Source organism: Salmo salar, chromosome 06 (assembly GCF_965601325.2).
Source record: "Salmo salar chromosome 06, fSalSal1, whole genome shotgun sequence".
In the NCBI taxonomy this organism is placed as follows: Eukaryota; Metazoa; Chordata; class Actinopteri; order Salmoniformes; family Salmonidae; genus Salmo; species Salmo salar.
The window spans coordinates 1,630,001-1,654,350 of NC_138296.1; the positions used below are offsets into that span (position 1 = coordinate 1,630,001).

Consider the following 24,350-nt stretch of genomic DNA (forward strand, 5'->3'; position numbering starts at 1 on the left):
GGAGAAGAGGAGGAGAGGAGAAGAGAGGAGGGGAGGAGAAAGGAGAGGAGAGGAGGAGAAAGGAGGAGAGACCATAAATATATATATATATTTTTTTTACATTTTAGTCATTTTTTTCTCCGTACTGGCCCCCCGTGGGAATCAAACCCACAACCCTGGCGTTGCAAACACCATGCTCTACCAACTGAGCCACAGGGAAGACCATGTGGTTCACAAAAGCACAGTAACTGACTGAATGGTATTGCAGATAGATATTATCTAGGGCAGAGGTCACCAACCTTTTCTGGGTCATAATGTCCCTAGATAACCCCTCTCCTCCTTTAAAGGTGTTATAAAGGTGTTATAAAGGTGGTTAAGGTGATATAAAGGTGTTTAAGGTGTTATATAGGTGTTTAAGGTGTTAAAGGTGTTTAAGGTGTTTAAGGTGTTAAAGGTGATATAAAGGTGTTTAAGGTGTTATATAGGTGTTAAAGGTGTTAACAACGTTTAAAACCATGAATAGAGCAAAGAGCTGCTGTTTTAATGAGTAAGTTCATGTTATTATGTGGCACTGTGACCACTTTATAACACCTATATACCACCTTTAACACCTTTAACACCTTTATAACACCTTTAACACCTTTAACACCTTTACACCACATTTAACACCTTTATATCACCTTTATAACACCTTTAACACCTTTACTGTATAAGACCTTTATTACACCTTTAACACCTTTAAAGCATTTAATGCCGTTATAACACCTTTAACACCTATATAACACCTTCAACACCTTAAACACCTTAAACATCTTAAACACCTTTAACGCATTTAACGCCTTTATAACACCTTCAACACCTTTAAGGTGTTAAAGGTGTTAAAGGTGTTAAGGTGTTAAAGGTGTTAAGGTGTTAAAGGTGTTAAGGTGTTAAGGTGTTAAAGGTGTTGAAGGTGTTAAAGGTGTTAAGGTGTTAAAGGTGTTAAAGGTGTTGAAGGTGTTAAAGGTGTTAAGGTGTTAAAGGTGTTAAAGGTGTTAAAGGTGTTAAGGTGTTATAAAGGTGTTAAGGTGTTATAAAGGTGTTAAGGTGTTAAGGTGTTATAAAGGTGTTAAGGTGTTATAACGGTGTTTAAGGTGTTAAAGGTGTTAAGGTGTTAAAGGTGTTATAAAGGTGTTAAGGTGTTATAACGGTGTTTAAGGTGTTAAAGGTGTTAAGGTGTTATAAAGGTGTTAAGGTGTTATAAAGGTGTTAAGGTATTATAACGGTGTTTAAGGTGTTAAAGGTGGTATAAAGGTGTTAAAGGTGGTATATAGGTGTTATAAAGTGGTCACAGTGCCACATAATAACATGAACTTACTCATTAAAACAGCAGCTCTTATTCTCTATTCATGGTTTTAAACGTTTTTCAATCTCACAGTGTCAACTAAGCTTTATCGTTGTTTTTTACAGATATGTTTGGTAATCTACTAGGAATGCCTTAGTGATGGCCAGCTTGGGGACCACTGATCTACAGAATAGAGAGCTCAGTGATGGACAGGCTGATCTAGAGAGAGGAGAGCTCAGTGATGGACAGGCTGATCTAGAGAGTAGAGAGCTCAGTGATGGACAGGCTGATCTAGAGACTAAAGAGCTCAGTGATGGACAGGCTGATCTAGAGACTAAAGAGCTCAGTGATGGACAGGCTGATCTAGAGACTAGAGAGCTCAGTGATGGACAGGCTGATCTAGAGACTAGAGAGCTCAGTGATGGACAGGCTGATCTAGAGAGCTCAGTGATGGACAGGCTGATCTAGAGACTAGAGAGCTCAGTGATGGACAGGCTGATCTAGAGAGCTCAGTGATGGACAGGCTGATCTAGAGAGTAGAGAGCTCAGTGATGGACAGGCTGATCTAGAGACTAGAGAGCTCAGTGATGGACAGGCTGATCTAGAGAGCTCAGTGATGGACAGGCTGATCTAGAGACTAGAGAGCTCAGTGATGGACAGGCTGATCTAGAGAGCTCAGTGATGGACAGGCTGATCTAGACAGTAGAGAGCTCAGTGATGGACAGGCTGATCTAGAGACTAGAGAGCTCAGTGATGGACAGGCTGATCTAGAGAGCTCAGTGATGGACAGGCTGATCTAGAGAGCTCAGTGATGGACAGGCTGATCTAGACAGTAGAGAGCTCAGTGATGGACAGGCTGATCTAGAGAGTAGAGAGCTCAGTGATGGACAGGCTGATCTAGAGACTAGAGAGCTCAGTGATGGACAGGCTGATCTAGAGACTAGAGAGCTCAGTGATGGACAGGCTGATCTAGAGAGAAGAGAGCTCAGTGATGGACAGGCTGATCTAGAGAATAGAGAGCTCAGTGATGGACAGGCTGATCTAGAGAGAAGAGAGCTCAGTGATGGACAGGCTGATCTAGAGAATAGAGAGCTCAGTGATGGACAGGCTGATCTAGAGAGCTCAGTGATGGACAGGCTGATCTAGAGACTAGAGAGCTCAGTGATGGACAGGCTGATCTAGAGAGCTCAGTGATGGACAGGCTGATCTAGAGACTAAAGAGCTCAGTGATGGACAGGCTGATCTAGAGAATAGAGAGCTCAGTGATGGACAGGCTGATCTAGAGAGCTCAGTGATGGACAGGCTGATCTAGAGAGCTCAGTGATGGACAGGCTGATCTAGAGAATAAAGAGCTCAGTGATGGACAGGCTGATCTAGAGAGCTCAGTGATGGACAGGCTGATCTAGAGAGCTCAGTGAAGGACAGGCTGATCTAGAGAGCTCAGTGATGGACAGGCTGATCTAGAGACTAGAGAGCTCAGTGATGGACAGGCTGATCTAGAGAGCTCAGTGATGGACAGGCTGATCTAGAGACTAGAGAGCTCAGTGATGGACAGGCTGATCTAGAGAGCTCAGTGATGGACAGGCTGATCTAGAGAGCTCAGTGTGAGGTTTCTTACTTGATAATCTGCAGAGAGGAGAGAGACACCACAGCTTCAGCCAGACCCTGAGCACCACTGTCCCCCAGCTTACTGTTCTCCAGACTGGAGAGGGAGACAGAGAGATTAGACCAACAGCATAATAAAGTCAAAGCTGTTGTCCCGTTGTCCTGTGGTCCATCAGTAGCGCTGTACTTACTCCAGGTGATGTAGACTGTGCAAGGCTGGCAGCAGCTCCAGGAGTTTAGGGAGAGCCAGAGGGCCATTCACTGGCCCCAACCTACACACACACACACACACTTTCTCAAACCAGTGGTAACTCTTGACTTATTACCTAGTCAAACCAGTGGTAACTCTTGACTTATTACCTAGTCAAACCAGTGGTAACTCTTGACTTATTACCTAGTCAAACCAGTGGTAACTCTTGACTTATTACCTAGTCAAACCAGTGGTAACTCTTGACTTATTACCTAGTCAAACCAGTGGTAACTCTTGACTTATTACCTAGTCAAACCAGTGGTAACTCTTGACTTATTACCTAGTCAAACCAGTGGTAACTCTTGACTTATTACCTAGTCAAATCAGTGGTAACTCTTGACTTATTACCTAGTCAAACCAGTGGTAACTCTTGACTTATTACCTAGTCAAACCAGTGGTAACTCTTGACTTATTACCTAGTCAAACCAGTGGTAACTCTTGACTTATTACCTAGTCAAACCAGTGGTAACTCTTGACTTATTACCTAGTCAAACCAGTGGTAACTCTTGACTTATTACCTAGTCAAACCAGTGGTAACTCTTGACTTATTACCTAGTCAAACCAGTGGTAACTCTTGACTTATTACCTAGTCAAACCAGTGGTAACTCTTGACTTATTACCTAGTCAAACCAGTGGTAACTCTTGACTTATTACCTAGTCAAACCAGTGGTAACTCTTGACTTATTACCTAGTCAAATCAGTGGTAACACTTGACTTATTACCTAGTCAAACCAGTGGTAACTCTTGACTTATTACCTAGTCAAACCAGTGGTAACTCTTGACTTATTACCTAGTCAAACCAGTGGTAACTCTTGACTTATTACCTAGTCAAACCAGTGGTAACTCTTGACTTATTACCTAGTCAAACCAGTGGTAACTCTTGACTTATTACCTAGTCAAACCAGTGGTAACACTTGACTTATTACCTAGTCAAATCAAAGTGTATTGACTTATTACCTAGTCAGATCAAAGTGTATTGACTTATTACCTAGTGAAATCAAAGTGTATTGACTTATTACCTAGTCAGATCAAAGTGTATTGACTTATTACCTAGTCAGATCAAAGTGTATTGACTTATTACCTAGTCAAATGAAAGTGTATTGACTTATTACCTAGTCAAATCAAAGTGTATTGACTTATTACCTAGTCAGATCAAAGTGTATTGACTTATTACCTAGTCAAATCGAAGTGTATTGACTTAATACCTAGTGAAATCAAAGTGTATTGACTTATTACCTAGTGAAATCAAATCAAAGTGTATTGCCTTATTACCTAGTAAAATCAAAGTGTATTGACTTATTACCCAATCAAATCAAAGTGTATTGCCTTATTACCTAGTCAAATCAAAGTGTATTGACTTATTACCCAATCAAATCAAAGTGTATTGCCTTATTTCCCAGTGATAGTGATTGGTTGAATAACGATACTCACTCAAACTCCAGCTTGTGAAGATCTCTGACTGCAGGTATACCCTCCCCCAGGACCCCGTCTGATAGGCTGAAATGATGACGGACACATCGTCACGTTTTACAAACATACCAGGATGTTTATATGTGTGTGTATTGTATCGTATCGTATCGTATCGTAATGTAATGTAATGTAATGTAATGTAATGTAATGTAATGTAATGTATTGTATTGTATTGTATTGTATTGTATTGTATAGTAATGTATTGTATTGTATTGTATTGTATATATTGTATTGTATGTATTGTAGATGGTGCGTGTGTGTGTGTGTGTGTGTGTGTGTGTGTGTGTGTGTGTGTGTGTGTGTGTATTGGCGTACCTCTCAGACAGTCTCCTGCTTGTGTGTATGTTGACCAGTGTAGACAGGTGTTTTACATGGGACACCTGCGTGGCTCTGAAAGGGTTAAGGGTCAACTTAGACACAGCCGCTTTCAGAAGCTCCTCCTCCCCACTCTGCTCTAGCTCCTCCCACAGAGTGATGGTGTCAGCGATACACGCCCTGGGACACACACACACGCACACGCACACACACACACACACACACACACACACACACACACACACACACACACACACACACACACACACACGTTAGAGTCATGTTCAAAACACATTACAAGTTCTACATACTGAAGAGAGAGAACATCAGATCTATACTGTTCTAGATCTATACTGTAACAGATCTAAACTGTTCTAGATATATATTGTTCTAGATCTATACTGTAACAGATCTATACTGTTCTAGATCTATACTGTAACATATCTATACTGTTCTAGATATATACTGTAACAGATCTATACTGTTCTAGATCTATAATGTAACAGATATATACTGTAACAGATCTCTACTGTTCTAGATATGTAATGTAACATGTTTATACTGTTCTAGATATATAATGTAACAGATCTATACTGTTCTAGATCTATAATGTAACAGATCTATACTGTTCTAGATATATAATGTAACAGATCTATACTATTCTAGATACATACTGTAACAGATCTATACTGTTCAAGATATATAATGTAACAGATATATACTGTAACAGATCTATACTGTTCTAGATATATAATGTAACATATCTATACTGTTCTAGATCTATACTGTTCTAGATATATACTGTAACAGATCTACACTGTTCTAGATATATAATGTAACAGATATATACTGTTCTAGATATACTGTAACAGATCTATACTGCTCTAGATATATAATGTAACAGATATATACTGTAACAGATCTTTACTGTTCTAGATATATAATGTAACAGATCTATACTGTTCTAGATATATAATGTAACAGATCTATACTGTAACGGATCTATACTGTTCTAGATATATAATGTAACAGATCTATAGTGTTCTAGATATATACTGTAACATATCTATACTGTTCTAGATATATAATGTAACAGATATATACTGTTCTAGATATACAATGTAACAGATCTGTAACAGATCTATACTGTAACATATCTATACTGTTCTATATATATATATATACACTGTAACAGATCTATACTGTTCTAGATATATAATGTAACATATATACTGTAACAGATCGATACTGTTCTAGATATATAATGTAACACATCTGTATCAGATCTATCAGTGTAACAGTACCAGTACCTGTATGAGTGTATGTTGTTGAGACCTGTCAGTAGTTTTAATCCTGTCATCCTCAGTCCTGTGTCCTCCAGCCCCAATCTATACTGTTCTAGATCTATACTGTAACAGATCTATACTGTTCTAGATCTATACTGTAACAGATCTAAACTGTTCTAGATCTATACTGTAACAGATCTATACTGTTCTAGATCTATACTGTAACATATATATACTGTTCTAGATATATACTGTAACAGATCTATACTGTTCTAGGTATATAATGTAACATATCTATACTGTTCTAGATGTGTAATGTAACATGTCTATACTGTTCTAGATATATAATGTAACAGATCTATACTGTTCTAGATCTATAATGTAACAGATCTATACTGTTCTAGATATATAATGTAACAGATCTATACTGTTCTAGATACATACTGTAACAGATCTATACTGTTCAACATATATAATGTAACAGATCTCTACTGTTCTAGATATATACTGTAACAGATCTATACTGTTCTAGATATATAATGTAACATATCTATACTATTCTAGATCTATACTGTTCTAGATATATACTGTAACAGATCTACACTGTTCTAGATATATAATGTAACAGATATATACTGTTCTAGATATACTGTAACAGATCTATACTGCTCTAGATATATACTGTAACAGATCGATACTGTTCTAGATATATAATGTAACAGATCTATACTGTTCTAGATATATAATGTAACAGATATATACTGTAACAGATCTTTACTGTTCTAGATATATAATGTAACAGATCTATACTGTTCTAGATATATAATGTAACAGATCTATAGTGTTCTAGATATATACTGTAACATATCTATACTGTTCTAGATATATAATGTAACAGATATATACTGTTCTAGATATACAATGTAACAGATCTGTAACAGATCTATACTGTAACATATCTATACTGTTCTATATATATATATATATATACACTGTAACAGATCTATACTGTTCTAGATATATAATGTAACATATATACTGTAACAGATCGATACTGTTCTAGATATATAATGTAACAGATCTGTATCAGATCTATCAGTGTAATAGTACCAGTACCTGTATGAGTGTATGTTGTTGAGACCTGTCAGTAGTTTTAATCCTGTCATCCTCAGTCCTGTGTCCTCCAGCCCCAATCTATACTGTTCTAGATCTATACTGTAACAGATCTATACTGTTCTAGATCTATACTGTAACAGATCTATACTGTTCTAGATCTATACTGTAACAGATCTCTACTGTTCTAGATATATACTGTAACAGATCTATACTGTTCTAGATATATAATGTAACATATCTATACTGTTCTAGATCTATACTGTTCTAGATATATACTGTAACAGATCTACACTGTTCTAGATATATAATGTAACAGATATATACTGTTCTAGATATATACTGTAACAGATCTTTACTGTTCTAGATATATAATGTAACAGATCTATACTGTTCTAGATATATAATGTAACAGATCTATAGTGTTCTAGATATATACTGTAACATATCTATACTGTTCTAGATATATAATGTAACAGATATATACTGTTCTAGATATACAATGTAACAGATCTGTAACAGATCTATACTGTAACATATCTATACTGTTCTATATATATATATATATATACACTGTAACAGATCTATACTGTTCTAGATATATAATGTAACATATATACTGTAACAGATCGATACTGTTCTAGATATATAATGTAACACATCTGTATCAGATCTATCAGTGTAATAGTACCAGTACCTGTATGAGTGTATGTTGTTGAGACCTGTCAGTAGTTTTAATCCTGTCATCCTCAGTCCTGTGTCCTCCAGCCCCAATCTATACTGTTCTAGATCTATACTGTTCTAGATCTATACTGTAACAGATCTATACTGTAACAGATCTATACTGTTCTAGATCTATACTGTAACAGATCTATACTTTTCTAGATCTATACTGTATCAGGTCTATCAGTGTAACAGTACCAGTACCTGTATGAGTGTATGTTGTTGAGACCTGTCCTGTGTCCTCCAGCCCCAATCTATACTGTTCTAGATCTATACTGTAACAGATCTATACTGTAACAGATCTATACTGTTCTAGATCTATACTGTAACAGATCTATACTGTTCTAGATATATACTGTTCTAGATATATACTGTAACAGATCTATACTGGTCTAGATCTATACTGTAACAGATCTATACTGTTCTAGATCTATACTGTTCTAGATCTATACTGTAACAGATCTATACTGTTCTAGAGCTATACTGTAACAGATCTATACTGTTCTAGATATATAATGTAACAGATCTATACTGTTCTAGATATATAATGTAACAGATCGATACTGTTCTAGATATATAATGTAACAGATATATACTGTTCTAGATATATAATGTAACAGATCTATACTGTTCTAGATATATAATGTAACAGATCGATACTGTTCTAGATATATAATGTAACACATCTGTATCAGATCTATCAGTGTAACAGTACCAGTACCTGTATGAGTGTATGTTGTTGAGACCTGTCAGTAGTTTTAATCCTGTCATCCTCAGTCCTGTGTCCTCCAGCCCCAGACAGAACCTCCTCCTCAGGGTTCTACACTGGTCCAAAAGGTTCCACACTACGAAGGCGTCAGCGGGGCACAGCGGAACCCCTTGGAACGACAGAACCTCAGGAAGGTTCCGTACCAGGTGTCTGACCAAGTGGACGTCGCCTGTCTCGTAAACACAGTGACACGCCTCCAGGAGTCGAGCAGGGCTCAGGTCGCCGTGGTGAAGGTTCTCCAGGTGTGAAATCACAGCGGCTCGCTTGGCCATCACCACTTTCATGGCGCCGGTATCCAGGGTGGCCAGATCCCGGAGTTCCGCCTTGTTCCGGAAAAGCAGCCCGACAGCGAATCGCTGAGCAAGGTCCAGACACTCTCCCTGAGGCCGTCGCCTCCCCCTGGGCTGCAGAGTAGAATAGAACAGAGTAGAGTAGAATAGAATAGAGTAGAGTAGAAGAGAACAGAGTAGAGTAGAACAGAGTAGAGTAGAATAGAGTAGAGTAGAAGAGAACAGAGTAGAATAGAGTAGAACAGAGTAGAGTAGAATAGAGTAGAGTAGAACAGAGTAGAGTAGTATAGAACAGAGTAGAATAGAGTAGAGTAGAACAGAATAGAGTAGAGTAGAACAGAGTAGAGTAGAACAGAGTAGAACAGAGTAGAATAGAGTAGAACAGAATAGAGTAGAATAGAACAGAGTAGAGTAGAACAGAGTAGAGTAGAACAGAGTAGAGTAGAATAGAGTAGAACAGAGTAGAATAGAATAGAGTAGAAATAGAATAGAGTAGAGTAGAATAGAATAGAGTAGAATAGAGTAGAGTAGAACAGAATAGAGTAGAGTAGAACAGAATAGAGTAGAATAGAACAGAGTAGAGTAGAACAGAGTAGAATAGAACAGAGTAGAGTAGAATAGAGTAGAACAGAGTAGAATAGAATAGAGTAGAAATAGAATAGAGTAGAACAGAGTAGAGTAGAATAGAATAGAGTAGAATAGAGTAGAGTAGAACAGAGTAGAATAGAATAGAGTAGAATAGAACAGAGTAGAAATAGAATAGAGTAGAACAGAGTAGAATAGAGTAGAATAGAACAGAGTAGAATAGAGTAGAACAGAGTAGAGTAGAACAGAATAGAGTAGAATAGAGTAGAGTAGAACAGAGTAGAACAGAGTAGAGTAGAACAGAGTAGAGTAGAGTAGAATAGAGTAGAACAGAGTAGAGTAGAGTACATTTACATGTTCGTCATTTAGCAGACACTCTTATCCAGAGCCACTTCCAGTCAATACATTCATCTCCAGATAGCTAGGTGGACCAGTCATATTCAGTACATTCATCTCCAGATAGCTAGGTGGACCAGTCATATTCAGTACATTCATCTCCAGATAGCTAGGTGGACCAGTCATGGTCAGTACATTCATCTTCAGATAGCTAGGTGGACCAGTCATATTCAGTACATTCATCTCCAGATAGCTAGGTGGACCAGTCATAGTCAGTACATTCATCTCCAGATAGCTAGGTGGACCAGTCATAGTCAGTACATTCATCTCCAGATAGCTAGGTGGACCAGTCATATTCAGTACATTCATCTCCAGATAGCTAGGTGGACCAGTCATAGTCAGTACATTCATCTCCAGATAGCTAGGTGGACCAGTCAAAGTCAGTACATTCATCTCCAGATAGCTAGGTGGACCAGTCATAGTCAGTACATTCATCTTCAGATAGCTAGGTGGACCAGTCATATTCAGTACATTCATCTCCAGATAGCTAGGTGGACCAGTCATAGTCAGTACATTCATCTCCAGATAGCTAGGTGGACCAGTCATATTCAGTACATTCATCTCCAGATAGCTAGGTGGACCAGTCATAGTCAGTACATTCATCTCCAGATAGCTAGGTGGACCAGTCATAGTCAGTACATTCATCTCCAGATAGCTAGGTGGACCAGTCATATTCAGTACATTCATCTTCAGATAGCTAGGTGGACCAGTCATAGTCAGTCCATTCATCTCCAGATAGCTAGGTGGACCAGTCATATTCAGTACATTCATCTCCAGATAGCTAGGTGGACCAGTCATAGTCAGTACATTCATCTCCAGATAGCTAGGTGGACCAGTCATATTCAGTACATTCATCTCCAGATAGCTAGGTGGACCAGTCAAAGTCAGTACATTCATCTCCAGATAGCTAGGTGGACCAGTCATAGTCAGTACATTCATCTTCAGATAGCTAGGTGGACCAGTCATATTCAGTACATTCATCTCCAGATAGCTAGGTGGACCAGTCATAGTCAGTACATTCATCTCCAGATAGCTAGGTGGACCAGTCATATTCAGTACATTCATCTCCAGATAGCTAGGTGGACCAGTCATAGTCAGTACATTCATCTCCAGATAGCTAGGTGGACCAGTCATAGTCAGTACATTCATCTCCAGATAGCTAGGTGGACCAGTCATATTCAGTACATTCATCTTCAGATAGCTAGGTGGACCAGTCATAGTCAGTCCATTCATCTCCAGATAGCTAGGTGGACCAGTCATATTCAGTACATTCATCTCCAGATAGCTAGGTGGACCAGTCATAGTCAGTACATTCATCTCCAGATAGCTAGGTGGACCAGTCATATTCAGTACATTCATCTCCAGATAGCTAGGTGGACCAGTCATAGTCAGTACATTCATCTTCAGGAAGCTATGTGGGACAACTGCATATCACAGGCATAGGAAGAAAACATTTTCCTCAATATCAGCAGAGTCCCAGCTAGAAGGAGGTGCTGGTTCAGGTTCTAGTCTATATAGGACATATGAACAGACAGAGGTTCAATAGAAAACAGTTATTCTACCTGTGGGAGTATCTGGGTCAGCAGAGCGCGGTCAGACACACAGCTGGAGACGGACAGGTGGGCCCCGCCCAGGAAGCTTTGCAGGAAAGGGTGGGCCCAGGACAGGATGTTGTCAGAATTCACGTCGTCACCGTCATCGTCACAATGTCTGCCCTGCACCTCCCTCAGCCAGTGAGAATGGACCAGTCCAGTCCTCAGGCCAAACAATCTCAGCCTGACATCGACGGTATTCTCCAGGGTCAGGGTCAGGAGAGACGAATGACCTTTAACCCCCTGCCAAGCCAGACCGCTCAACTCTGACAGAACACACCTGTTCTCTTCTTCTCTCTCTTTCTCTCTCTCTTCCTTCTCTTTCTCTCCCTCCTCCCTCTCCTCTCTCTCTTTCTCTCCCTCCTCTCTCTCTTTCTCTCCCTCCTCCCTCTCCTCTCTCTCTCTCTCTTTCTCTCCCTCCTCCCTCTCCTCTCTCTCTTTCTCTCCCTCCTCCCTCTCTCCCTCCTCCCTCTCTCCCTCCTCCCTCTCTACCTCCTCCCTCTCTCCCTCCTCCGTCGTCTCTATCCTCCTCTTCTCTTCTTCTGATTGAATTTGGGATTGAGTGCGAGAGCGAGTGCGAATGTGCGAGAGCGTCCTGTTGCGTGTGGGTTTAGGGACGTGTTTCTGACTGTGTTTAAAGATGTGCGTGTGTGTGTGAGTTTGGGGTACGGTTGGACAGTGTGTGTGTTTCAGAGTGTGTAGTCTCCTCTTTAGCGCCAGTACTTTGTGACACAGTCCCGTCAGCGTGGAAGGAAGTGGCTCTAAACCCTCCCAGTGTTCTAGAAGCAGACAGACCATGTGACACAGCGCTGGGTTCCAACACACAGACTGAAGGTACGGCTGGCTGTGGAGCCTGGCTAGGACTGGGGCTGGGGCTGGGGTTAGGACTGGGGCTAGGACTGGGGTTAGGACTGGGGCTGGGGTTAGGACTGGGGCTAGGACTGGGGTTAGGACTGGGACTGGGGCTGGGGTTAGGACTGGGGCTGTGGATGGGGCTAGGACTGGGGCTGGGGCTAGGACTGGGACTGGGGCTAGGACTGGGGCTAGGACTGGGACTGGGGCTAGGACTGGGGCTAGGACTGGGGCTAGGACTGGGGTTAGGACTGGGACTGGGGCTGGGGCTGGGACTGGGATTGGATCTGAGGCTGGGTCTGAGGTTGGGACTGGGACTGGGATTGGATCTGAGGCTGGGTCTGAGGTTGGGACTGGGACTGGAATTGGATCTGAGGTTAGGCCTGAGGTTGGGACCTCTTGGGACTGTCCAGAGAAGTATTGTCCCAGGTATCTCTCTACGTCCGGTGGGGAGAAGCCAGAGAGTTCCAGGAGGCTGTCAGCCCGTCTCAGCAGCCCACTGACGGTGCCTCGTGGTCGGGCAGAGAGGAGCAGAGAGCAGCCTGGTAGGAGCTTCCTCTGGAGCAGGCCTGAGAACAGCTGTCTAACGCTGTAGGTCTCCCCTTTACTGTCATCCGCTGGACACTGCAGCAGCCCCTCCAAGTCACGCACCACCTCGAAGCCGTCGAATATCACAAGCACACGCTCCGGGACAGAGAGGACCTGATTGAAGACATCCCGGTGGTGGGGACAGGTAGAGGGAATGGGGGAGGAGGAGGAGGAGTAGTGTAGGAGGAGGGACTGAAGGCTATAGGTCGGCTCGGGGGGGAGGGTCAGAGCCTTACCGTCCAATAAGAACACAAAGTCAAACTGAGGCAGTAGGCCGTCGGACCAATCAACGCAGAGCTTCTTGATGAGCGTGCTTTTGCCCATGCCGGCGTTGCCTAGCAACACGACGGAACGTTTGGGTTTCGCCCCGGCGGAGCTCTCGAACACCTGACGAGGAACACAGATAATAAATACATTAATTATTAATTACAATTATTATTATTTTTAATTATTATTACTATTAATTATTAATTACACTTTTCCTGACAGACAGAATTATAAATAGAGGAAGAAAAACATGCAAAGTTTCTCTGTGGGCGATGACGTAACTATGGCCTTAAGACTAAACACTAAGAGTTTCTCTGTGGGCGATGACGTAACTATGGCCTTAAGACTAAACACTAAGAGTTTCTCTGTGGGCGACGACGTAACTATGGCCTTAAGACTAAACACTAAGAGTTTCTCTGTGGGCGATGACGTAACTATGGCCTTAAGACTAAACACTAAGAGTTTCTCTGTGGGCGATGACGTAACTACGGCCTTAAGACTAAACACTAAGAGTTTCTCTGTGGGCGACAACGTACGACGGCCTTAAGACTAAACACTAAGAGTTTCTCTGTGGGCGATGACGTAACTATGGCCTTAAGACTAAACACTAAGAGTTTCTCTGTTGGCGACGACGTACGACGGCCTTAAGACTAAACACTAAGAGTTTCTCTGTGGGCGATGACGTAACTACGGCCTTAAGACTAAACACTAAGAGTTTCTCTGTGGGCGATGATGTAACTACGGCCTTAAGACTAAACACTAAGAGTTTCTCTGTGGGCGACGACGTAACGATGGCCTTAAGACTAAACACTAAGAGTTTCTCTGTGGGCGACGACGTACGACGGCCTTAAGACTAAACACTAAGAGTTTCTCTGTGGGCGATGACGTAACTATGGCCTTAAGACTAAACACTAAGAGTTTCTCTGTGGGCGACGACGTAACTACGGCCTTAAGACTAAACACTAAGAGTTTCTCTGTGGGCGACGACGTAACTACGGCCTTAAGACTAAACACTAAGAGTTTCTCTGTGGGCGACGACGTAACGATGATGTCACAGGGTCTAACCTGACTCCTGGCCAACGAGTCCCGCCTCCTCTCCCCGTCTCCGATAGCGACCAGATCCTTCTCCAGACACTTGCTGCCGTTCTTCCCTGAGCCAATCTGGATCTGCCTCTGGACCAATCGCACGTCAACATAGTGGGACGCCAGGCTAAGGCCCGCCTCCATGTCCTGTTGAGACAACGTCATTGGTTTGAGACGGGTAGAGTTGTCTTTTGAAGAAAGTCAATCCCAACTCAACGGTCCCTCTGGTCTTACCTGGCACATTCCCCTCAGGTGAGCCTTGGCTTGGTGTATGTACTCCTCTGTAACACACACACACACACACACACACACACACACACACACACACACACACACACACACACACACACACACGCACACACACACGCACACTGTAACATTCTCATGTGATTGGCTTTGTTTAAGATGGTTTTTTTTCATGATGTTTGAAAGGAGGTATTTTATATGGTACAGGATCTGGAGGAAGAGAGGACAGAGGGACAGGGAGAGGACATCATGTACATGGTATAGTGAGAGGACAGAGGGACAGGGAGGAGACATCATGTACATGGTATAGTGAGAGGACAGAGGGACAGGGAGAGGACATCATGTACATGGTATAGTGAGAGGACAGAGGGACAGGGAGGAGACATCATGTACATGGTATAGTGAGAGGACAGAGGGACAGGGAGGAGACATCATGTACATGGTATAGTGAGAGGACAGAGGGACAGGGACATCATGTACATGGTATAGTGAGAGGACAGAGGGACAGGGAGAGGACATCATGTACATGGTATAGTGAGAGGACAGAGGGACAGGGAGAGGACATCATGTACATGGTATAGTGAGAGGACAGAGGGACAGGGAGGAGACATCATGTACATGGTATAGTGAGAGGACAGAGGGACAGGGAGGAGACATCATGTACATGGTATAGTGAGAGGACAGAGGGACAGCGAGGAGACATCATGTACATGGTATAGTGAGAGGACAGAGGGACAGCGAGGAGACATCATGTACATGGTATAGTGAGAGGACAGAGGGACAGGGAGGAGACATCATGTACATGGTATAGTGAGAGGACAGAGGGACAGGGAGGAGACATCATGTACATGGTATAGTGAGAGGACAGAGGGACAGGGAGGAGACATCATGTACATGGTATAGTGAGAGGACAGAGGGACAGGGAGAGGACATCATGTACATGGTATAGTGAGAGGACAGAGGGACAGGGAGGAGACATCATGTACATGGTATAGTGAGAGGACAGAGGGACAGGGACATCATGTACATGGTATAGTGAGAGGACAGAGGGACAGGGAGAGGACAGAGGGACAGGGAGAGGACATCATGTACATGGTATAGTGAGAGGACAGAGGGACAGGGACATCATGTACATGGTATAGTGAGAGGACAGAGGGACAGGGAGGAGACATCATGTACATGGTATAGTGAGAGGACAGAGGGACAGGGAGAGGACATCATGTACATGGTATAGTGAGAGGACAGAGGGACAGGGAGGAGACATCATGTACATGGTATAGTGAGAGGACAGAGGGACAGGGAGGAGACATCATGTACATGGTATAGTGAGAGGACAGAGGGACAGGGAGGAGACATCATGTACATGGTATAGTGAGAGGACAGAGGGACAGGGAGAGGACATCATGTACATGGTATAGTGAGAGGACAGAGGGACAGGGAGAGGACAGAGGGACAGGGAGAGGACATCATGTACATGGTATAGTGAGAGGACAGAGGGACAGGGACATCATGTACATGGTATAGTGAGAGGACAGAGGGACAGGGAGAGGACATCATGTACATGGTATAGTGAGAGGACAGAGGGACAGGGAGGAGACATCATGTACATGGTATAGTGAGAGGACAGAGGGACAGGGAGGAGACATCATGTACATGGTATAGTGAGAGGACAGAGGGACAGGGAGAGGACAGAGGGACAGGGAGAGGACAGAGGGACAGGGAGAGGACATCATGTACATGGTATAGTGAGAGGACAGAGGGACAGGGAGAGGACATCATGTACATGGTATAGTGAGAGGACAGAGGGACAGGGAGGAGACATCATGTACATGGTATAGTGAGAGGACAGAGGGACAGGGAGGAGACATCATGTACATGGTATAGTGAGAGGACAGAGGGACAGGGAGAGGACATCATGTACATGGTATAGTGAGAGGACAGAGGGACAGGGAGGAGACATCATGTACATGGTATAGTGAGAGGACAGAGGGACAGGGAGGAGACATCATGTACATGGTATAGTGAGAGGACAGAGGGACAGGGAGAGGACATCATGTACATGGTATAGTGAGAGGACAGAGGGACAGGGAGGAGACATCATGTACATGGTATAGTGAGAGGACAGAGGGACAGGGAGGAGACATCATGTACATGGTATAGTGAGAGGACAGAGGGACAGGGAGAGGACATCATGTACATGGTATAGTGAGAGGACAGAGGGACAGGGAGGAGACATCATGTACATGGTATAGTGAGAGGACAGAGGGACAGGGAGGAGACATCATGTACATGGTATAGTGAGAGGACAGAGGGACAGGGAGGAGACATCATGTACATGGTATAGTGAGAGGACAGAGGGACAGGGAGGAGACATCATGTACATGGTATAGTGAGAGGACAGAGGGACAGGGAGAGGACATCATGTACATGGTATAGTGAGAGGACAGAGGGACAGGGAGAGGACATCATGTACATGGTATAGTGAGAGGACAGAGGGACAGGGAGAGGACAGAGGGACAGGGAGAGGACAGAGGGACAGGGAGAGGACAGAGGGACAGGGAGAGGACAGAGGGACAGGGAGAGGACAGACTCTAACTCACCTGTCCTGGGGGAGAGGCAGAGGGACAGGGAGAGGACAGAGGGACAGGGAGAGGACAGAGGGACAGGGAGAGGACAGAGGGACAGGGAGAGAACAGAGGGACAGGGAGAGAACAGAGGGACAGGGAGAGGACAGAGGGACAGGGAGAGAACAGAGGGACAGGGAGAGGACAGAGGGACAGGGAGAGAACAGAGGGACAGGGAGAGAACAGAGGGACAGGGAGAGGACAGAGGGACAGGGAGAGGACAGAGGGACAGGACAGAGGGACAGGGAGAGAACAGAGGGACAGGGAGAGGACAGAGGGACAGGGAGAGAACAGAGGGACAGGGAGAGGACAGAGGGACAGGGAGAGGACAGAGGGACAGGACAGAGGGACAGGGAGAGGACAGAGGGACAGGGAGAGGACAGAGGGACAGGGAGAGAACAGAGGGACAGGGAGAGGACAGAGGGACAGGGAGAGGACAGACTCTAACTCACCTGTCCTGGGGGAGAGGGGGGAGGCAGAGGGACAGGGAGAGGACAGACTCTAACTCACCTGTCCTGGGGGAGAGGGGGGAGGCAGAGGGGGGAGACAGGGCTTGGCTGGCACAGTCAGACAAAGATCCAGGAGGATACGAACACATGGTATCTGGAGCTACCGCACCGTCAACTCACACACACACACACACACACACACACACACACACACACACACACACACACACACACACACACACACACACACACACACACACACACACACACACACACACACACACACACACACAACATGAGTAACAACCACACCAAGTATTCATACTGACTCATGTTGATTGACTTGCTGACTCAGTATCAGTGAGGCATAATGAATGAATTAATGGTATTCCCCCTCTGGAGGAAGTTGTTCTCAGTAATACAGGAAGTAAATCCCCCTGTCTCATCAACGACTCTGAGTAATGGAACCCTATTCCCTATGTAGTGCACTACTTTAGACCAGAGCCCTATGGCACCCTATTCCCTATATAGTGCACTACTTTAGACCAGAGCCCTATGGCACCCTATTCCCTATATAGTGCACTACTTTAGACCAGAGCACTATATGTACGGGAATAGGTTAACATTGGGCTCTGGTCTAAAGTAGTGCACTATATAGGGAATAGGGCTCTGGTCTATAGTAGTGCACTAGATATATGGGAATAGGGTACAATTGGGCTCTGGTCTGAAGTAGTGGACTATATAGGGAATAGGGTACCATTGGGCTCTGGTCTGAAGTAGTGGACTATATAGGGAATAGGGTGCCATATGGGAGTCACATTAATCAGTCACAACACAGTATAAAGTTGGGTCAAATTGAGGTGTTGATGTTGGTCACTACTCACCTGGAGAGAGAGGAAGGACGTCGACGGGTCGAGGAGACAGAGAGGGAGAAGGTACTACACCTGGAGAGAGAGGAAGGACGTTGAGGGGTCGAGGAGACAGCGAGGGAGAAGGTACTACACCTGGAGAGAGAGGAAGGACGTTGAGGGGTCGAGGAGACAGCGAGGGAGAAGGTACTACACCTGGAGAGAGAGGAAGGACGTTGAGGGGTCGAGGAGACAGCGAGGGAGAAGGTACTACACCTGGAGAGAGAGGAAGGACGTTGAGGGGTCGAGGAGACAGCGAGGGAGAAGGTACTACACCTGGAGAGAGAGGAAGGACGTTGAGGGGTCGAGGAGACAGCGAGGGAGAAGGTACTACACCTGGAGAGAGAGGAAGGACGTTGAGGGGTCGAGGAGACAGAGAGGGAGAAGGTACTACACCTGGAGAGAGAGGAAGGACGTTGAGGGGTCGAGGAGACAGAGAGGGAGAAGGTACTACACCTGGAGAGAGAGGAAGGACGTTGAGGGGTCGAGGAGACAGCGAGGGAGAAGATACTGCAAGGACATAGTACGTCAGGTAACACACCCAGGCACACAGACCCACGGACACACAGACACACAGACCCACGGACACACATATTCCTCCACTGTTGGAGCTAGAAACAGAAGCATTTTGCTCCACTGTAAAATATAAAAACAGAAGCATTTTGCTACACTGTAGGAGCTAGAAACAGAAGCATTTTGCTCCACTATGGAGCTAGAAACAGAAGCATTTTGCTCCACTGTTGGAGCTAGAAACAGAAGCATTTTGCTACACTGTAGGAGCTAGAAACAGAAGCATTTTGCTCCACTATGGAGCTAGAAACAGAAGCATATTTTGCTGCCCTTGTGATAACATCTGCTAAACTTTGTACGCTACTGTCATGACGTTGGCCTCTTTTGGTACAGGGAGGACAGTTGATCCCCTCCCTTTTGCACCACCACCCAACCTACCTTCCCCCAATCCACCCTGTGTGTAAAGGGTTGTAAAAACTCTAAAATTCCAGGAGAGTCTCTGGCCACATGGCCCATAGAGAGACACAGGAAATTCTTCCAACTCATAGAATTGGAGAGCCAAGCGACATTTTGTGTTCTGGAGAAGGTATGGAAGATTGGTGAAGAATCCAGCTACGAACTGATCCGCTTGGTACAAGACAGTGCGGGCAGACCGTATGCGTATCGGTATTTAAGTACCGTGTCGCTCCGGTCAGCATAAACGCTAGCAGAATATGCTGAATGGGGTTAAGGTGAGACGTCACTAGAAAACCCACCCTTTCCTATTTTGGTGCTTGGAAGGATACTCCTGAACCAAGTAGCAATAGCTTAGCATTACGGGTAAGCTAACAGAGAGGGAACATTTTCCTCTCCCTGTAACATGTTTAAAATTCATCCGCTAGCGCGACGGAAGTCCGACCTTTGTACTTCCGTTTAAATTTCAGCATTCTGCACCCTGGTGGTGAAGAATTGCCAGTACATCTCTAGGGGAAATTCAAACGTGGAGCACGTCTCATTCAATTTAACTAACAAGTGAAATTGCCAGATTTACCTTTTCAAGTGGATCTTTTAAATAATATCCAAAATTGATTGGGCAATGAGACATGATTAACTTTTTCCAAACTTAACTTAGATGAAGCAATGCTCTCAGGTTAATTGAATGTTAATTCCCAGATAGCCTATACAGGTTTGATATATCATAAATAGATTAATCAGTAAAATCTGCTTTAGCAAGGCACAGTCAGTAAAACCCCTTTACTGACGCTCAGCCCCAGGGAGGAGCGTACCCTAGTGGTGAAGGGTCCCAAAATTTGAACTACGGTTTACACTTATGATATCCAATCAATGGAGATTGTATGGATTATCGTCTCATTCAATTTATTTAGTTAAATTGTCGAACATACCTTTCTAGGTTCTTCCAATTAAATGAGACAACTTAAACTTTGCATATTAACCGGGATGAAGCAACCTCTCAGGTAATTCAAGTTTAATACCCAGATAGCCTACCCAGGTAGGACTAATCATTGGCATTGATTAATTCAATTTGCTTTGGCAAATTCATTCACGTCCAACTTCCACAGTACTGTACAGTACTGATGGTTCATTAACGTCTATAAATAGATTAAATCGTCTTTGCAGTTTTCCACATTCCAAAACCAAATTTTGGAAAATTAGGAAAAAAAATTTTCCTTTCAAATGTTCTAATAATGTGCAAGCTATCAGAGGGGGTGGTTCCCACTCGCCCGCTAATTAGTGAACCTCCACCCGTAAATGGATTGATCTCTGACCTCAGCAGCGATAACAACCCTAATTATGCCATTAGTGGAAAAGCAGACAACAATGTTTTCCAAAATCAACCATCGGGCGCAGGCCTCGTAAAGGTTCTCTCCAGTCTAGCTCTGATGTCTTGCCATCCGAGATTGCCATCTGTCCAATACCGCAGTGCACAGCTGAAGCACGAGCAGGTAACGGTAGACATAAAGGGACAGGTGGAGAGAACCGGGAAACCAATGACCAATGCAGACAAGGGAAAAATTCTGCTAGCTATGGAACTGCGTTCGAAAACTGAACAATTAAATGTAATTGCAAAAACGTATGACGATGGACAAGCAAAAGCTCTTCAACAAAATTGTTTTCTACAGGAACAAAATCATATGCTACAGGAACAACTCGATTTAGCCAAAACTAAATACGATGATGTCCACGCCAAACTAGATAAATCTGAAGAGTTATCTACAAACAGGAGCGCTCAACTTGACAACATGCATGCTGTTTTGTTGAATGTTACTCAAAATAACACGGTGCTCCTCAAAGCGCTGCAGACCAAAGACGATCAGTTGATGAACACAATGACAAAGTTGGATGATAAATCAGCAGAACTTATTGAAGTCGCTGACCAAATGAATGATGAGAGGACTCAGGTGATGAGGATGGAAATATTGATTTCTAAGCAAGCAGAGGAAATCTCATCACTGAATCTCTCGCTCCGTACTCAAGACCTCTATCTGCAAACCATGACAGATAAGTTTGAGACCGAAAGGAGCAGGTGTGACACTCACGTGTCCAAAATCAGTACTCTAAGCGCTCAAGTGGACTCTGCAATGCAGCAGAAGACCACCCTTAGGTACCATCTGGAGGAAGTCCAGAATGGTCACGCTCTACAGCGCGACTACCCATCCAAGCAACCGGAGCCCTGTACTCACAGGAGTGAAGACAATAGGTTTCAGACCTTGCCTCCCTCATGTGTCCCTCAGTCTTCTCCTCTTGGCCCTTCGGCACTGAGTAATATGGCGCCTCTTGGCCAACAATAACAAGGCTTGGCTTCCTCTCTTGGCCTTTCGGCCCCAATCTCTCCACAGGATGAAGCCAACCCTCTCCGCTTGCTTGGCGCGGAATACCTTGACAAACTCGTCAAGAATTTCCCCACCTTTGACCCCGTTCCAGGTCAGCCAAACGATACTGAGACGTTCCTAGCTGACATAGAGGACGCGTTGGGTGGCTACCTGAATGCTACGGGTTCTGACAGGGTTTACCTGTTGAAGCGAACGTCGAATAGACACGTGACGAGGTTCATTCGCCTACAACAGCAACACGTGCTAAATGACTACGCTAAACTTGCCACAGCTTTGAAATTAGAATTCAGTGGTTCTGGGACTCGCAAACACGATAGCTCACTGGCTAACACCGTCAAACAAGCTCGGAACGAACACCCACAAGCTTACGATCATAGGCTTCGTTCAGCTTACTTTGGCCTACTCACTGAAACAGGAATGGAAGAGCTGGTACCATTCAAACAAATGTTTCTGTCAAACATGTATCCCACATTTATTACCTACTTGGGCCCTGCAGCCCACGTTGGCTTGCCTATCTTACAACTCAGAGAGCTTGCAAGCACAGCTTTTGAGGCATCAAAAGTTCACAACGCTAAGAGCCCTGACCACTCAGTTTTGAAGTTTAACCAGGAGAACTCACTCCAGTTAGAGGGTGCATTATCAGGTATTGGAGCGTCGAGAGATGAAGCACAACAACAGTTTCTACCACAAAACCATGATTCCAGTAACCTCTGCGGTCGAAATAACTGTAAAGTACGTAGCCATCAACATGACTACCGCTACAATCGACCCGTTCGCTACGTTCCTGCACCCAACCCACAAAAAGTGTCAGAGCACAAGGATAACAAAGGGTTGAAGGACGACCAAAACGTAGACCAATGTTCTCCAGAAGTCCCACTACGGGAAGAACTTAAGCGAGAACAATTTGAGAAAAGGGTAAAAGATAAATCACAAGGACTAGACGGGGAATTACCGGACACCAGGTCCGCAGGAATTAACACCCATAGCATGGACGTTAAAGTTCAAATTTCTCCCGCTCTCATTCAAGACCCTATCCAGGGCCCGCTTGATCAAGAAACAAGCCCCCGGGCTCTGTCCATAGACTCTGATACAAAAGTTGCGAAGAAAAAGGTCAAACGCTTCGTTAAAGCCAAGCCCACTCAAAATCGGAAAAGTCAATCTGCTTCCATCTTGAACAGACATGGCACATCACGTCGTTGCGAACGACCACTCCACTTTGTGGGGAATATGTCCACTAACCACGAATCTAAACGGCCATACCTGGAAACAGTCCTGGAGGACTGCTTAACTTATCATGCGCTAATTGATTCTGGTGCGACAATATCACTCATCTCTCAAACATTGTTTGATGATCTCAAAAGGGCTTTGAAACCAACTAAACGTTGGTTAAAAGTGGAACGATGCGACACTAAACTTCGAGGGGTCACTCAGACTACCTCGCCTCTCACATTGAGAGTCATGCTGAAACTACACTTCCAGGACGTATCGCTCGTTCACCCTGTGTATGTTACCAGCCTCAAAACTGTAACCCTGCTACTTGGAGCAGACTTGATGGATCGGTTACTCCCATTGATGGATTGGAAAACCAACCAGGTATGGTCACAGGCCACAGTGCCTTCTCCACTGACCACACTGTCTTCCCCTAACGCTAGCTGCAACGCAGTCCTTCACGAGGGGTATCTGTCGAAAGCACCCCTTGGGAAAAAGACGTTTAGAAACCTCTTGGTACAGAATCCGATCCACGGAGATAGTACGATATCTCCATCAGCCAACCTGATTGACCAGTCTTTTCATGATTTCGAGCCAGCTGTCTCTGTGAATAAGCAATTTCCCTCCTCCTTGCAGTCATGCAATACGGTAGTTGAGATGAACTTCTCTTGCCCTTTGGACACTTCCGCAAGCACTGCGGCCGTCTCAGCAAGAAAAACATTGATGCGCAGAGTATACTCTTTTTCCGATGATACACCTTCCGCTTTGTTGGGGACTGTCACCCCTTACAATGACACTAATGGCGTCAGTCCAGCAACTGACCCGATGACTCCCACTTGTGAAACACTTTGCGATATCACAGACCGATATCCTCGTCTCAGTTCGCAGGTAATGAAGAGGTTGCCACACGCGGACGCGGTGGTGACTGACATGCCTCGACAGCCACTGAGCGTTTTGAATCACAAACACCAGGAGATTTGGTTGAAAGGTTACAGCCACTCTCATAAAAACGCGGCCGCTGACAACTCGTACATAGGGTCCGAACTTTTCATTTGCGCATCGGACACCAACACCACCCGCTGGTGG

At 44.2% G+C, this 24,350-nt stretch overlaps 1 protein-coding gene across 2 annotated transcripts in view; it reads right to left on the reverse strand.

The window, feature by feature from the left end:
- The window catches only part of LOC106592012 (class II, major histocompatibility complex, transactivator), a 56,031-nt gene that overhangs the window by 6,997 nt on the left and 24,684 nt on the right, over positions 1-24,350 (reverse strand). The window contains exons 9-18 of one of the 2 annotated variants that reach the window (XM_082976225.1): positions 18,691-18,750; positions 17,868-17,981; positions 14,722-14,768; positions 14,470-14,634; positions 11,668-13,524; positions 8,787-9,238; positions 4,944-5,123; positions 4,590-4,655; positions 3,100-3,180; positions 2,922-3,005 (exon numbers count right to left, since the gene is read on the reverse strand). In XM_082976225.1, the coding sequence (XP_082832351.1) occupies positions 2,922-3,005; positions 3,100-3,180; positions 4,590-4,655; positions 4,944-5,123; positions 8,787-9,238; positions 11,668-13,524; positions 14,470-14,634; positions 14,722-14,768; positions 17,868-17,981; positions 18,691-18,750 (3,106 nt within the window). Of the gene's footprint in view, positions 1-2,921; positions 3,006-3,099; positions 3,181-4,589; positions 4,656-4,943; positions 5,124-8,786; positions 9,239-11,667; positions 13,525-14,469; positions 14,635-14,721; positions 14,769-17,867; positions 17,982-18,690; positions 19,051-24,350 lie in introns of both variants that reach the window. The other variant, XM_082976224.1, reaches the window with a different exon arrangement.